The sequence below is a fragment of the Lynx canadensis genome, chromosome D3 (genome assembly GCF_007474595.2).
Source record: "Lynx canadensis isolate LIC74 chromosome D3, mLynCan4.pri.v2, whole genome shotgun sequence".
Lineage (NCBI taxonomy): Eukaryota > Metazoa > Chordata > Mammalia > Carnivora > Felidae > Lynx > Lynx canadensis.
In genome coordinates, this window is record NC_044314.2 from 76,965,896 (window position 1) to 76,981,470 (window position 15,575).

At 49.8% G+C, this 15,575-nt stretch overlaps 1 protein-coding gene across 5 annotated transcripts in view; it reads left to right on the forward strand.

The window, feature by feature from the left end:
* The window catches only part of CD3H12orf43 (chromosome D3 C12orf43 homolog), a 41,173-nt gene extending 32,194 nt beyond the window's left edge, over nt 1-8,979 (forward strand). The window contains exons 8-10 of one of the 5 annotated variants that reach the window (XR_003973242.1): nt 3,256-3,427; nt 4,099-4,299; nt 7,878-8,979. Coding sequence is in view for 1 of the 5 variants with exons in the window: in XM_030336451.1 (XP_030192311.1) it covers nt 3,009-3,039 (31 nt within the window). In the remaining 4 variants the exon portion in view is untranslated. Of the gene's footprint in view, nt 1-3,008; nt 3,042-3,255; nt 3,428-4,098; nt 4,815-5,560; nt 6,125-7,877 lie in introns of those variants that run through there. The other 4 variants (XR_003973241.1, XR_003973240.2, XM_030336451.1 and 1 more) reach the window with 4 other exon arrangements.
* The last annotated feature ends 6,596 nt before the right edge of the window (nt 8,980-15,575 follow it).

The following is a 15,575-nucleotide window of genomic DNA, read 5'->3' on the forward strand; positions in this document are numbered from 1 at the left end:
CACACAAAAACTTGCGTGTGAATGTTCATAGTTCATGGTTCACAATAACCAAAAAGGGGAAGAAACAGAAACATCGATTGATGGACAAATGGACAGGTAAAATGTGGTGTATCCATGCAATGGTATATTATTCGGCCATAAAAAGGAGTGACATGCTGAGACTTGAAGGTATTACGCTAAATGAAAAAAGCCGGTCACAAGAGGTCGCATAGGATTCCACTGATAGGAAACGTCCAGAACAGGCAAATCCATGCCTGCGGAAAGTAGATTAGTGGTTGCCAGGGGTTGGGGATGGGAGACTGGGCTGGGGGGGGGGGGGGGGGATGGGAGGCGGGGGTGAGTGACTGCTTAATGGGTGCCGGGGTTTCTTGGGGGATGATGAAAATGTTCTAAAATTGATTAGGCAGTGTCACACAACTGTGAAAATACTAAAAACCACGGAATGGAGCACTTTATTTTTTAAGTGTTTTAAATTTATTCATTTAGGTAATCTCTACACCCAACGTGGGGCTCGAGCTCACAACTCTGAGATCAAGAGTCACTCGCTCTACCAAGTGAGCCAGCCAGGTGCCCCTGAATTGAGCCCTGGTTTGTTTGTTTTTTTTAAGTTTATTTATTTATTTTGAGAGACAGAGAGAGAGAAAGAGAGAGTGCAGGAGAGGGGCAGAGAGAGGGAGAGACAGAATTCCAAGCAGGCTCCGCACTGTCAGTGCAGAGCCCAACGCAGGGCCCAAACCCACAAACTGTGAGGTCATGACTTGAGAGTCGGTGGCTTAACTGACTGAGCCACCCAGGCACCCCCTGAACTGAGCACTTTGAAAGCATGAATTTGTGATACAAGAGTCAATAAGGTATGTTTTTTTAATTCAGGCAAAAGTATCTGTGATGAGCAAACTATCATATTTTATTTATTTTTAAGTTTTATTTATTTTGAGAGAGAGAGAGAGCGCGCGCACATAAGCGGGGAGGGGCGGGGGGGGAGAGAGAGAGAGAGACAGAGAGAGAGAGAGAGAGACAGAGAGAGAAAACTAAGCAGGCTCCACACTGTCAGCGCAGAGCCCAATGCAGGGCTCGAACTCGCAAACCGCGAGGTTCGTGACCTGAACCGAAATCAGGAGTCCGAGGCTTAACCGACTTAGCCACTCGGCCTCCCCTAAAATATCACAATCTTAAATAAAGACGGGCTGCAGTCCTCACTGGCCTCCCCCTAATCCCAGCCCTGGGCAAGAACTCGTCCCTCACACACCACACCACCCCAACCTCTTCCCAGTTCTGGTCAAGATCCTTGACAAAATTCCTGCAGTTTGTCCCCCTGGGGTGGCCCCAAGCTCCCAGAAAAAGGGGTGCACGCCTTTTCCTGGAATGAGCGGGGTGGTGCATCTTTCAGGGCTCTGCAGAACTAGGGTCATGCTTGGGGGCAGAGGAGAGGAGGACATGTCATTGGCCGGAAAACCCTCCTGCGGGCCAGGCCAGGCCAGCACAGAGGAAAGGGAGCTGGTTAACCACTGAAACAGAGCTCTCTGTCCACGGGAATTCACCTTCTCTGTCCGTCATATGCTCCCTTGCCTGGGACTCCTGTCCCCCTTGCCCTGAACTATGTCTTCATCTTTCCAGTCATTTCTTAACACTTTTCGTAACCCGTGGCTACCGAGTCCTGGAAATGTGGCTAATGTCTCTGGTGGAAATGATAATATTTTGGATATATTGGGTGAGATTTCAATTTTTTTAAAATACAATTTAAATATTTTTTTATTTCTTTTTTTTAATTTTTCTTTTAGTTTATTTTTGAGAGACAGAGAGCATGAGCAGGGGAGGGGCAGCGAGAGAGGGAGACAGAATCCGGAGCAGGCTCCAGGCCCAGAGCTATCAGCACAGAACCCGATGCAGGGGCTCGAACCCATGAACCATGAGATCGTGATCTGAGCCAGAGTCGGACGCTTACCCGACTGAGCCACCCAGGCGCCCCTAAAATTTTTTTTAATTAAACATTAGAAAAATGAATTTCAGGGGCGCCTGGGTGGCGCAGTGGGTTAAGCGTCCGACTTCAGCCAGGTCACGATCTCGCGGTCCGTGAGTTCGAGCCCCGCGTCAGGCTCTGGGCTGATGGCTCAGAGCCTGGAGCCTGTTTCCGATTCTGTGTCTCTCTCTCTCTCTGCCCCTCCCCCATTCATGCTCTGTCTCTCTCTGTCCCAAAAAATAAATAAATGTTGAAAAAAAAAAAGAAAAGAAAAATGAATTTCACCTGTTTATTTTTACGTTTGTAATGGTACTTCTGGAAAAATTTTGATTCCATACATGGTTCACGCTATATTTCTATTGGATGGAGCTGCTCTATAATTGACTTACCCATTCTGTTTGTTATTAATGGTCGGTCTCGCTCTGCTAGGACGGACGCCCCCTGAGGGCAAGGCGTTTTTTGCCTGGCTTGTGCCCTGCTGTATTCCCAGTGCTTGTAATGTACATACACACAGTAGGTGCTCAATAAATATTTGTTGAGAGTGAATCGCTAGCTAAATTTCACTGTGCAAGGGCCATGCATACTTAGCTCTGCGCTAAGCAGAGGCTTTAATAATGCATTCAATTCTTAGAACAACTCCGCCTAGTAGGTGCTGCTGTTCCCATCTGCAGGGGGGGAAACGGGCTCAGAGGGGTTAAGTGACTGGTTCAGAGTCCCCCAGAGCCAACAGCCCGCCTGCGCAGGATGAGGCTGGCAGTTGCCCCTTGGGAAAGTGGGACCCCGCCTTTCCTCCAGGGCTTCTCCTCCGATGCAGGTTGTTCTGGGGAGCGGGCAGCTCGCTGCGGGGGCGGGGCCGGATTCTCAAGTCCAAGCTGAAGGACAGGATGCTGTGTGCTGCCCCTTCATGGTCTCATGGTTTTCCTGGCCGCTATCCCCTGCCGGGAGGCCGCCTGCAGCTCCCCGTGGCGACCTTTCACCCAGGAGGGACCGGGAGGGCGGGGCCTGGATTCTTCGAACCACTTTTGAATTCTAACTGCTGTGTCCTGCGCAGCCTGGCGGCTGAGCCTGGGACTCTGAACTGAAGGTGGGTTTGGTGGGGGGGGTGGGGGGGTGGAGATGGGGTGGCAGAGCCTCCGGGGAGCTTCCGGTCCCAGTACCCACAGAGATGGGGTGGCAGAGCCTCCGGGGAGCTTCCGGTCCCAGTACCCACAGAGGCTGCTGTCCTGGGTCCCCTGAGTAGGGCTCCCTGGTGTGAATAAGAAGGGAAACGTCAGGAACCTGACCCTGCTTTTCCACAGGGACGAAGGAACAACGAGCAGAAAGGGCTGCCCTTCCCCACCATCGGGAGATAAAGCTAAATTGAGGAGCTGTTCGCCTTCTAGAGAATGACACAGGACCTACTTTGTCACTGACCGCACTCCGACCCCCACCCCTGGCTGGCCTCAGGCCACCTTAGCCTTTCTTGACGAGGTATGGGTCTCCTAGGGTTGCTTAAGATGACTTTTCGTAAAGCGCGCAATGCAGAGATGCCAAACTTTCTTGGTTTGAGGCACCCCCGGGGTCTCAGAAATTTTTTCAGGGCACCTCCTACTCCCACCCGTGCGAAACAAAACAAAACATCAAAACCAAAACCAAACCTAGCCGTTACGTTAGGTCAAGACAACCCTTTTTTAAAAATTTTGTTTAATGTTTATTTATTGTGGAGAGAGAGAGGCAGAGCACAAGCAGGGGAGGGGCAGAGAAAGAGGGAGACACCGAATCTGAAGCGGCTCCAGGCTCTGAGCTGTCAGCACAGAGCCTGATGTGGGGCTCGAACCCACCAACCGTGAGATCATGACCTGAGCCCAAGTAGGACGCCTGACTGACTGAGCCACCCAGGCACCCCTAAGGTCAAAACAACTCTTAAATCTGCATGTTCTAACAACTTAGTAGCCACTTGCAAAATACACAAAAGCTGAAAGAAAGAGTAATATTTTAGTTCCTTCCTGAATAATGCTAAGTACACCCTAATGGAATGAGAGCTTGTTGGACTCTCAACAACTCAACCCTTGGAATTACATTGGTCATTACCATCCTAATTTCCTGCTCCACAGTAATTTTCACATTATACTTGTTTTTTATCGAAACTGCCATCAACCCAGCTCTACCGAGTTGCAACATCATCCGAAGTTATGAAGCTCCGACATTGAAAATGCGAACTACCTAGAGCTAGCAGTTTTCAAGGTGTCCGGCAGGTGTCGCTGTGGACCTCTCAAAAAGCTTCTGAACTGGTCTGCGGTCCCCTGGGGCACCTGCGCGCAGGCTGAGACCTGCCCACCTAATAACGGAGCGACGTGGACACGGTAGGTACTCCGTACACTCAGCTCAGTAGCTGTGAGCTTTATCGCCATTCTGCCCCACTCGGTGAGCAGCGATTTGCAAGGCCAAAGTTCAGGGAAAGCATAAGGCTTCCCCCTTGGGCATCAGAGACAGCACAAGAGGGGTGCCCTTTCAGCCAATCTCCGCGCTCTCTTGGAAATCAGTTACCACCCCCATCTCAGGGTCCCCCTCTATTCAGACTCAGACTCTTCTTCCTCCCAGCCCCTCTACCCTTTAACCCTTATTGAACAGTGGCTGGCGTATGCAATGTTTGCCCGCTTTCTCCTTTAACACCTCAACAGCCTCAGGAGGTAGGGACGTCTATCCCATTTTACAGCTGAGGAAACCAGGGCTGTAACCTGTCTAGCTGGTGCATAGCAGAGCTAGGATTTGAATCCAAGTCCTTCGGATGCCAGAGTCCAAGCTCTAACCACTATTCCATGCTACCTTTTTTTTTTTTTTTTTTTTTTTTTTTTTTTTTTTGAGAGAGAGAGAGAGAGAAAGAGAGCATGTGCACTCACGAGACCATGAGCCGGGGGAGGAGCAGAGAGAGAGGGGGACAGAGGATCCAAAGCAGGCTCCATGCTGGCAGCAGTGAGCCCAATGAGGGGCTCGAACTCACGAACCCTGAGATCATGACCTGAGCCGAAGTCAGACACTCAACCGACCGAGCCACCCAGGTGCCCCGCTACCTCTTTTTTTTTTGAGGCAGTTTGCTCTCACCAAACCCCTGTTACTGTTACTTTGGTGGTGGTGGTGGTTCTGGGCGATTCTGCCTCTCGGCCTTGACACTTTCGAGCTGGTTTTGCAAATGAAGAGACTGAGGTGCCAAGGAATAAAACAGTGGTCAAGAGCACAGACTCCACTCGTGGCTGCCTGGGTTTGAGCCTGGCTCTGCCACTTACCAGCTGTGTGACCTTGGGCCACTTGCTTAACATCTCTGTGCCTCGGTTTCCTCTTCGCTGACGTGGAGGTGAAAATACTATCTGCCCTGTGAGTTGGCAGGAAGATTAATGAGATAATACACGGGAGGCACTGTGACGGGCACCTTGTAAGCACACCCCCCACCGGAAGAGTGTTGTCACATGGTTATGAACACGAGTGCCCCCCTCCCCTTGGCCAGGCTTTCTCTTCTTTTGCAGAAGTTCTTCCCATAAGAGGCCCTGTCGCCCATCCCCTTTGACTACTAAGCGCTGATTCTGGCATTCAAGGCCATCCTTAACCTCAACTCTACCCTCTAACCAGCCACACTTTCGGCCACTTCCGGAGCACGTCTGCAACTCTCACATCTACGCTCTTGCACAAGCTGTTTCCTCTACCTGGACACCTCCACCTGTTAACCTGTCCTGAAGATCCTCCCGGGCCTCCTTCTGACCCCTTCTATTGCCATTAGCAACAGAAGCCTTCACTAACCAGCCTTCCCTAACCTCCCTGGGGCAGGACCAGGATACCCCGGACTGAGGGTTAGAAATACAGGTTTCTGACTGCACATTCAAAGGGTTTGATTTTTAGTAGATCCGGAGTGTGGCCCAAATACGTAAGCCCTTAAATAAATAAATAAACTTAAAAAAAAAAAAAGACACCACATGTAAAATGAAGTGATTTGGTGCGTGTACGTGTGTCGGTATAAACCACGGTGAGCGGTTATGGGAAGATGGCCTCCAAAGATGTATCTGCAGTTATCTCTAGATAGTGGGATTTCAGGTAATGTTTACTCTCTTGCTTATTCTTTTCTGTATGATTTGAATAGTTTAACATGAATATTTACTTTTTATATCAAAAAGAATGTTTTTGGGGGGCGCCTGGGTGGCTCCGTCGGTTAAGCGTCCAACTCTTGGTTTCAGCTCAGGTCATGATCTCATGGTTCGTGAGTTCAAGCCCCACATCAGGCTCTGCACTGACAGCATGGAGCCTGCTTGGGATTCTGTCTCCCTCTCTCACTGCCCCTCCCCCCCGCTCTCTCTCTCTCTCTCTCAAAAACAAATAAACATTTTTAAAGTAATAAATGTTTTAAAATTTCTTTTAATGTTTATTCATTTTTTTTTTTTGAGAGCCAGAGCGTGAGTGGGGGAGGGGCAGAGAGGGAGGGAGACACAGAATCCCAAGCAGGCTCCAGGCTCCGAGCTGTCAGCACAGAGCCCCACATGGGGCTTGAACTCAAGGACCTCGAGATCATGACCAGAGCTGAAATCGGACGCTTAACCGACTGAGCCACCCAGGTGCCCCAAAATAATAAAAATTTTTTAAAGTAATATCTACGCCCAACATGTGGCTTGAACTCAGGACCTCCTGAGATCAAGAGTTGCTTGTTCTACCAACTGAGCCAACCAGACGCCCTAATATAAAGTTATTTTTATTTGATTGGTAACTCCTACCTACCCCCCCCCCCGCCAAAGAGCCAGGCTCCCCAGGCTATGGTGGCACCCAGGGTTTTGTTCCCCATCTCAGATGTTCGGCTCTGGATCCCCACCTGGTGGCAAAAGCCCATGGTATGTCTACAACTGGGCACCCAGAGCTCATACATTCTGATTCTACACTCCTGGGGGTCTATACACAGCACATGCCCAGGCAGTACCCGTGGGATGGAGTCCAGTACGATTTCTGAACCCGTTTCCTAGGATTTTCTGAAGGTACCTTGTCAGTGGAATTAGATTGTAAGCTCTGCGAAAGCAGGAGAACCCTGACCTTTTTACCCCCCTTGCCCCTGCCCGGTTCTAATATGGGCACATAGGGGCCCTTCAGGGTAGAACAAAGGGGTGAGGCGGAAAAACACCAGTGGAAGAGGGGGTGTGGGGGGGGGGCCTGCTCAGAGTGCCTTCGTCTGTTTCGATGTCATCCTCCTCATTGACAGCAGAGGGCGCTCTACTTCCAAGCAGCAAAAATTGCCAAAAAAAAAAAAAAAAAATTCTCCTATGAACTCCCCAGTCCCAGAGTAAAAGAGGTCCGGATTCCAAGGCGCCGCCCGCATTGTTCCTGAATCGGACTCTGGCAGAAATGACAGAGAATCTCTTCTCTGAACAAGACCTTGGGCCGTTTTCTCGGGATCAAGCAAGTTGGAGAAGAAACTGCCTCACACAGCTGCCTGGATGTCTCAGATGTGGCTTCTGCCCTCCTTAGGAGCAAAGCCAAAGCCCAGGGACACTTACTAGAATACAAAGACAGGAATCAGAGTAAGCAAATGAATACATTAGCCAGGACTTCGCTCGGCCGCCCCAGGGCGAGGCAACGGTGCTGGCCACAGAGTAAACTGTTGCAAAGCTCTTCTATGTACCAGCTGCGTGGCTGAACAAGTCCCAGAAGCAGGTCCAGCCTTAGTTTCCTTCTGCAAAGTAGGCATGAGGTGGGCCTCCCAGGGTGGGTGGGATAATTCAATAAAATAAATTCAGTGAACTAATCTATACGACAAGCAGGCGTTGATGACATGTTGGTTTTCATCCCAGCAAAAATAGTTAATATTAAGTACCATGTGCCAAGCCTCACGTTTAGTGCTTTACTTTATCGGCTCCTTCAACCCTCACAATAACCCTGTGAAATAGGTTGTATTATCCTCCCCCTTTCACAGATGAGGAGACAGGCCCAGAGAGGTTAAGCAACTTGCCCAAGGTCTCCCAGCTAGAAGTGACAGCTGAAATTGGGGTCCAGGAAGCCTGGCTCTGGGCCCCAGGATGAAATGGCCTCAGGGTGACGAAACTACCGTGTCCTTCGGGAGCCACGAACATTGACCCTTGGCTTCTTTGGAGAAGAGTCGACCAATCAGCTGAGCAAGTCCAAAAAGCAGCTGAGGGGTGGAAAGCAGGTGCAGGTGAGAGTCCTCGCCCTACAAGTTTTCCCAGATTGGCCCCCATGCACCTGAATTTGGGGGACCAGGAAGTGCCGATGCCCTGGCATCGCTGATGGACAAATGTCAGTTAGTCACAGCCTCAATACAGGACATGGGCAATTCCAGAAAGCCGTAGCTTCTGGACTCCACCCACTGAAAACGGAGCCCCTGTGAGGAGAAGGGACATGAAGGAACTGCTCCATCAAACTCAAGCAGGTGTCCCCGGGGTCTGGCATTGGAGTCACATCCATTCACATGCCTCGGTGGGCCTCACGCTTCGCGAGTCATTGATGATCCAGGACAAATAAACCAAAAGCCTGTGATTCTGTTTCTGGGTGGATGGAGACAAAGGAGCGTGGGAACACTGTTTTTTTCGGGGGGGGGGACCCAAGAACTGGAGGACAAGGTGGGATGAAGTCTTCTCTTTTGTGCTGTTTCATTTTTACGGCACCTTGGCAGGATCCAGCTGGCATTCTCAAATTAGATGATGAGACTTTCCGTAAAGGGGCTCTTTCCCAAAGTGGGAGATGTAGAAAAACCCGAGGGACGGAGTATATGGGTGGGGGCTGGGGCTGGGGCTGGTCGGCAGCCTGGACACGTGAGGGGTGGGAATGGCCTTCAGTGCTTTGGAAAGGGCTGTCCTGAGAGGCCGGAACCAGGTGACTCCAAGCCAGGAGGTGGGAGGGCAGTAAATACCTCCACCTCCACTCCAGTGTGGTCTCCCCACCTGCCCCAGGGTCTCCCCACCTGCCCCATGCAACCACCAGGGACAGGAAGACTCCCTGGGACACAGAGCGGAGTGGAGACCGGAGATCACCGCTGCAGGGCAAACCAGACCACCACACAATGGAGGTGACTGTGATTTTTAAAAATTTTTTTTAATGTTTATTTATTTTTGAGAGAGAGAGACAGAGCACGAGCTGGGTAGGAGCAGAGAGAGAGGGAGACACAGAATCGGAAGCAGGCTCCAGGCTCTGAGCTGTCAGCACAGAGCCCGACGTGGGGCTTGAACTCACAAGCCTTGACCTGAGCTGAAGTCGGACGCTCCACCGACCGAGCCACCCAGGCGCCCCGAGGTGACTGTGATTTTGATGATGTAAGAAAAATATATTTGGTCCTTGTCACTGGATTCTGGCAGAGCCCCTAAATCCTTGTAAAATGGAGTGATGGGGTGATAGGAATATCTTCTGTTACAATCTTTGACCTTAGTCCCGGGTTCCAGACTTCAGACCTTCCAAGATCTTTGGAATCTCCAGAGTGATAAAACTGTCTTTTTGTGGGGCGCCTGGGTGGCGCAGTCGGTTAAGCGTCCGACTTCAGCCAGGTCACGATCTCGCGGTCCGTGAGTTCGAGCCCCGCATCAGGCTCTGGGTTGATGGCTTGGAGCCTGGAGCCTGTTTCCGATTCTGTGTCTCCCTCTCTCTCTGCCCCTCCCCTGTTCATGCTCTGTCTCTCTCTGTCCCAAAAATAAATAAAAACGTTGAAAAAAAAATTAAAAAAAAAAAAACAAAAAACTGTCTTTTTGTATGTTAAGGAGATGACTGATGGCTGGGGGGAGCGGGGGTGGGGGGAGTGGAGGGGGAGGAGGGGCACTATGGGGGCTCACCACCAGAAAGACCAACTCAGGATTAGAGGATTGGAAATTTCAGCCCCACCTTCCTCACCCCCACCCCTGACCTCTGAGGAGGGACGAGGGGCTGCCCACTGAGCTAATCCTCAAAGGCCAATGATTCAACCACCCATACCTACATAACGAAACCTCCATTAAAACCCTAAACGAGAGAGCGTTGGGAGAGCTTGGCGGGTTGGTGAACATATCCATGCACCACAAAGGTGGTGCCCCCCAACTCCATGGGGACAGAAGCTTCTGTACTTGGGACCATTTCAAATCCCGCCCTATGTCCCTCTTCCTCCTGCTGCTTACCTGCATCGTTTATAATATCCTTTCCAATAAACCAGTGATAGTGAGTAAAATGTTTCCCTGAATCCTATGAGCTGTTACAACAGAATACTGAGCCTAAGGACAGGGTCCTGGGAGCTTCTGATTTGAGGCCAAGCCGGACAGAAGCGTGGGTACCCTGGGAACCCAGTACCTGTGACTGGCGTCCGAGGTGGGGGCAGTATCGCGGGACTGAGCCCTTAGTCTATGGGCTCTGCACCAACCCTGGGTAGTTAGCGTCAGAACCGAATTAAAGGCTGAGACTCCTAGAGTCTCACACAGTACATCTACCTACAGTTCACTGAACAAAATGCAGTCACGTGGCCACACCTAGATGGAAGAGAAGCAGGGATAGGCCTTTAGACAAGATCAGGATCTGTTACTAAGGAAAAATGGAAACAAAGTATATTGGATGCATAACTAGCTACAAATGATAACAATAACACCTCCATTTATTCTGTGCTTACTATGTGCCAGACACAGTGCCACTCGATTCGTTAAGTGTGGCCTGGTCAAACCAGATTGACCTCTGCCCCTTCCGTAGCCAGGGAAACACACACACACACACACACACACACACACACACACACACACACAGAGGAGCCATTTGGGCATGGCCCCTTAACTGTGAGCAGCTGATGTGAGAAGTCTTTGTAACGTGACCCCAAGCAGGGAGGGGGAATGTTCCCTTAGCATAATAAGGTCAGGGTTACTGGTTCTCCTGAAATGGAATCAAAATGGTGTGACTTGGGGAAATATTAATTTCCAAGCAGAAGACTGGGGGGGAATGTTTTCAGAAGGAAATTAATCTCTGTGGTTTGAGATAGGTTTGATTGTAAATACACTGAGAGAAGACTGGCCGCCCCTCTCTGGCATGGAAACCCCCGTCGCTCCAGCCGACCCCATCCTCCCCTCGCTCCTGCCCCCAGAGGAGTCAACAGATGGTGAGACCAAAGTCCCTCTGTTCCCCTCTGCGAGTCAGCAGAAACTCCGAGAAGAAAGGCTTTTGATAGTCAGCAGACTCCCAGAACTGCGCACTTAGCAATTTACAAAAAGGGGCTTCGGTGGGGACTCTGACACCTTTACAGAAATGGGTGATGGCCAGAGTGGCAGGAGGAGGGGAGGGCGGGAGCTGTGCAAAGGTAGGAGACAGAAGTAGGCGGGCGGGGAGGAAGGGAACATCACAGGGCTGCCATTTTGCACAACTCCAGGGTCACGCCCCCCACAGAGAAGAGAGGCCAGCGCCGGTTCTAAAGGCCCGTTGAAAGGAGATTACGAGGGACCCTCCAGGCAGGTTGGCGGGAGAAGGAGCTGGGAGAGACGATGGCTGACACAGAGCCCATCCTCTGGGGAGCGGAAGCTATCCCAAGATTTGGGGGGCCTGAGGATCAGCGATGGAGGCAAAACCCCAGGAGGCTTGATCCTGGGTAGGGAGCGGCCGGTCTGAACCAAGACACCTGCACCAAAGCTTGGCACAGGGTCTTGCCAGCCTTGGGGGGGGGGGGTTCCACAGGCTTGAACAGAGGGCATATTAGTGTAACCAGTGTAGACCAAAGGCCAGAAGGCCCCCCTCAACCAAAAATCCCGCAACCTTTGTACCAGACTGAAAAGAGGAAGCCGAGTTATGACCCAGCGTGAAACGCCGTCCTCTGAACACAGACAAGTCTTGGGTCAGGAATAATTGGAAAATTTCAGAAAAATAAAGTGTTGTTCCCTAGCATCTGTGGTGGAAATTCATACCTGCCCCAAATTGCAAGGAAAGGGAGGTGTTATTTTAGGTGGATGGCCAGATCCTTCTGCAATGAGTTGGCAAAACTCAAGGAGAGGGACACAATCTTCCACAAGACCACCCTCATCTCACACCAGCTGCAAGTTTGGGGGTCCCCAGGCCACCCTCACTTTTGCCCTTTTTATATTTCAGCAATGAACAGGGAAATGGAAAAAAAAAAAATGAAAAGGCCAAGGCTGATCAAAAGTGTAATTCTGGAAACAAGGGAAGCAAAGTTAAAGCTATAAAGGATGATTTTTAGCCTGGATTAAAATTCTCCAGGGCGCCTGGGTGGCTCAGTCAAGTTAAGCGTCTGGCTCTTGATTTCAGCTCAGGTCATGATCTCGGGTCATGATCTCTTGATCGTGAGATCAAGCCCGAGTCTGGCTCCGTGTGGAGCGTGGAACCTGCTTGGGATTATAAATAAAACAAACAAACAAACCTCAAATCAAATCAAATCAAATCAATTCTCCATCTTCTCCCCAGAAAACTTATCCATCCACAGCCTTCCCCAGGGCAGCTAAGGACAACTCCATGGCATCATTAGGACCTCAGGTTCTCGCCATGTTCCTTCTCAGCCGTCCATAGCATGAGACTCCCTGATTGGCGATTCCCCTCATGGTCACAAAGTGGCTGCCACCACTCACTGAGGCATGTTGGCCTAGCAGGGGAAGAAGCAGAGGGAGGAGCTGCTTACACCGTTTTGGTTCGGCCAGCTCTGAATCAACTGAGGGCGAAAGGAGAAAGAATTACCACAATTGACTTGGGCCAGTGGTTCCCAGAGTGCAGGTAAGGACCAGCGGCATTCGCCTCACCTGAGAACCTGTTAGAAATGCAAATCTTCCAGCCAACCCAGGGAGCCTGCGTTTCCTAAGCCCTTCAGGGGATTCTGAAGCAGGCTCAAACTGGAGAACCACTGCCTTAAGGAAAGGTCTTTGCCACCATACTCAAGGTCCTGGCGTGTGGGCGGCTTCGGAGGAAGGTAGGTGAGGCGGCATGAGGTCAGGGAGAGGGAAAGAAAGCCCTCGTCAGTGGGACTGCAAGTCACGCTGTGGGTAATAAGATGACAAGGACAATATGGACTCAGGAGTCCCCATCTGCGGTAAAGATCAGTAAGACCCGGAGTCTCTTCTGTTATGACCCCCAAAGGAAAGGGATGAACCCAATGGACAGAGCAAGCGTCTACACGTGCATTAGGCCATTGGATCTCACAGCTGTCCTTTATTTATTTATAAATTAAATGGGGCGCCTGGGTGGCTCAGTCGGTTAAGCGTCCGACTTCAGCCAGGTCACGATCTCGCGGTCCGTGAGTTCGAGCCCCGCGTCGGGCTCTGGGCTGACGGCTCAGAGCCTGGAGCCTGTTTCCGATTCTGTGTCTCCCTCTCTCTCTGCCCCTCCCCTGTTCACGCTCTGTCTCTCTCTGTCCCAAAAATAAATAAACCTTGAAAAAAAATTTAAAAAAAAAAGAAAAAATTTTGGTTTTTTCTTAAAAAAATTTTTTTTTAATTTTTAAAAATGTTTGTCATTTATTTTTGAGGGAGAGAGAGACAGAGCAGGAGCAGGGGAGAAGCAGAGAGAGAGAGAGGGAGACACAAAATCTGAAGCAGGTTCCAGGCTCCGAGCTGTCAGCACAGAGTCTGATGCGGGGCTCGAACCCACGAACCGTGAGATCATGCCCTGAGCCGAAGTCGGACGCTTAACTGACTGAGTCACCCAGGCGTCCCTGAGTTTATTTATTTTGAGAGAGAGAGAGAGAGCTTGCAAGAGCAAGTGGGGGAGGGGCAGAGAGAGAGGGAGAGACAGAGAATCCCAAACATCTCTGCGCTGATGTGGGGTTCGAACCCACGAACCGCGAGATCATGCCCTGAGCCGAAGGAGAACGCTTAACAGACTGAGCCACCCAAGTGCCCCTCACAGCTGTCCTTTAAAAGAGATGTTATGAAATGCTCATTTTAGCCATGATGAAACTGAGGTTCAGGAAAGTCAAGGTTGCACAGCTATACACAGCCACCCACCTGGGTCCTACCCTCTATGCCACCTGAGATGGCCAGTCTCTCGTCCATGTGACCGGTCATGTACCACGGGCGGGGCAATGGGAACAGCTATCAACAAAGGGGAACATTTCGTGTAGAGAATTTTAACATAATGGGAAAGCAGCTAAAAGTTAGTTTTTATCAAAGTGCAGTAGAAGTTTTTTATTACCAAAATGCAGCAGAAGTTCTCACCAATGTGAGTGATAAAATACTTTCCCCTCTGAGTTGGTTTAATTGTTCTGAAAACAATTGCTGCTGGGGCTTCCGGCTGGCTCAGTCAAGGTGGAGCATGCGACCCTTGACCTCGGGGTTGTGAGCTCGAGATAAGTAATGCAGGGATTACTTAAAAATAAAATCTTTAAAGGGGCGCCTGGGTGGCTCGGTCGGTTGGGTGTCCGACTTCGGCTCAGGCCATGATCTCACGGTCCGTGGGTTCGAGCCCCACCTGGGGCTCTGGGCTGACGGCCCGGAGCCTGGAGCCCGCTTTGGATTCTGTGTCTCCCTCTCTCTCTCTGCCCCTCCCCCGCTCAAGCTCTGTCTCTGTCTCTCTCGAAAATAAATAAACATTAAAAAAAGGAATTTAAAAAATTAAAAAAATAAGTAAACATTAAAAAAATTTCTACATAAAATCTTTAAAAAATAAAATAAACAATTGCTTTAATTACTGCTAGGTTTTAATAATATAAACGATTATATAACAAGTGCACACTATAAATTAAAATAGAACACAAGTAGGGGCGCCTGGGTGGCTCAGTCCATTAAGCGCGACTTGGGCTCAGGTCATGATCTCGAGATTTGTGAGTTCGAGCCCCGCGTCGGGCTCTGTGCTGACAGCTCGGAGCCTGGAGCCTGCTTCGGATTCTGTCTCCTCTTCTCTCTGCCCTGTCTCTGTCTCTCAATAATACATTAACGTTAAAAAACTTTTTAAAAATAGAACACAAGTCATATAAATGTAAAACTAGCACTTTGAAATAACTTACCTTTTTTTTTTTTTTTAAATAAACATCGTAGAGTACTCGTAGGGAAGTTAATTTGGAGAATTCCAGTTATACAGCTGGTGGCATGGCTGGTCTCAGCTATCTTGGTTTCAAGAGCAAGTTTGTAATAATATAAAGTCATTGGGTTAAAAAAAAAAAAAGCAGAATACAGTGACTATACAGACGAAGTAACAGAACTCAGCCTACCTAGAATTCGGTCATTTTACGTGGCCACTTGGAATTTTTGCTTCCAACATTTAACACCGCGAAGCACCGTGTGAACAGCAAGATGGAACACTCTTGGTGGTCAGTGCTGATTTTAGTTCATGCATGGTGTTTTCACTCAATTCAATAGTGTCTTTAAAATTGAAATGGATTCCTACTTCCTAACTGTTGACTGTTTTAAAATGAAAGAATGAATCGAGAAATGATCTTTGTCGATTATCACACGATTAATCGAAAACATTTTTATCATCTAGAGGAAGGGAGAGTTAAAAAAAGTGATGTGTTCTGGGTCAAATACAGTCCCTCAAATGTCTGAAGACTTTTCACACCACTGCTAGTTTTCTCTTCCTGGCTAAAAGGCCCTAATTTCCCTCCCCCCCTCCCCCCCGCCCCGCCCCGCCCTGCCCCGACCCGCTTTTGTTACCTCTGGAGCGAGGTGGGGATCTTCTAAGATCATGGCATCCAAAATAGTGGCGTCTGTAGGAGAGGAGCAAACAC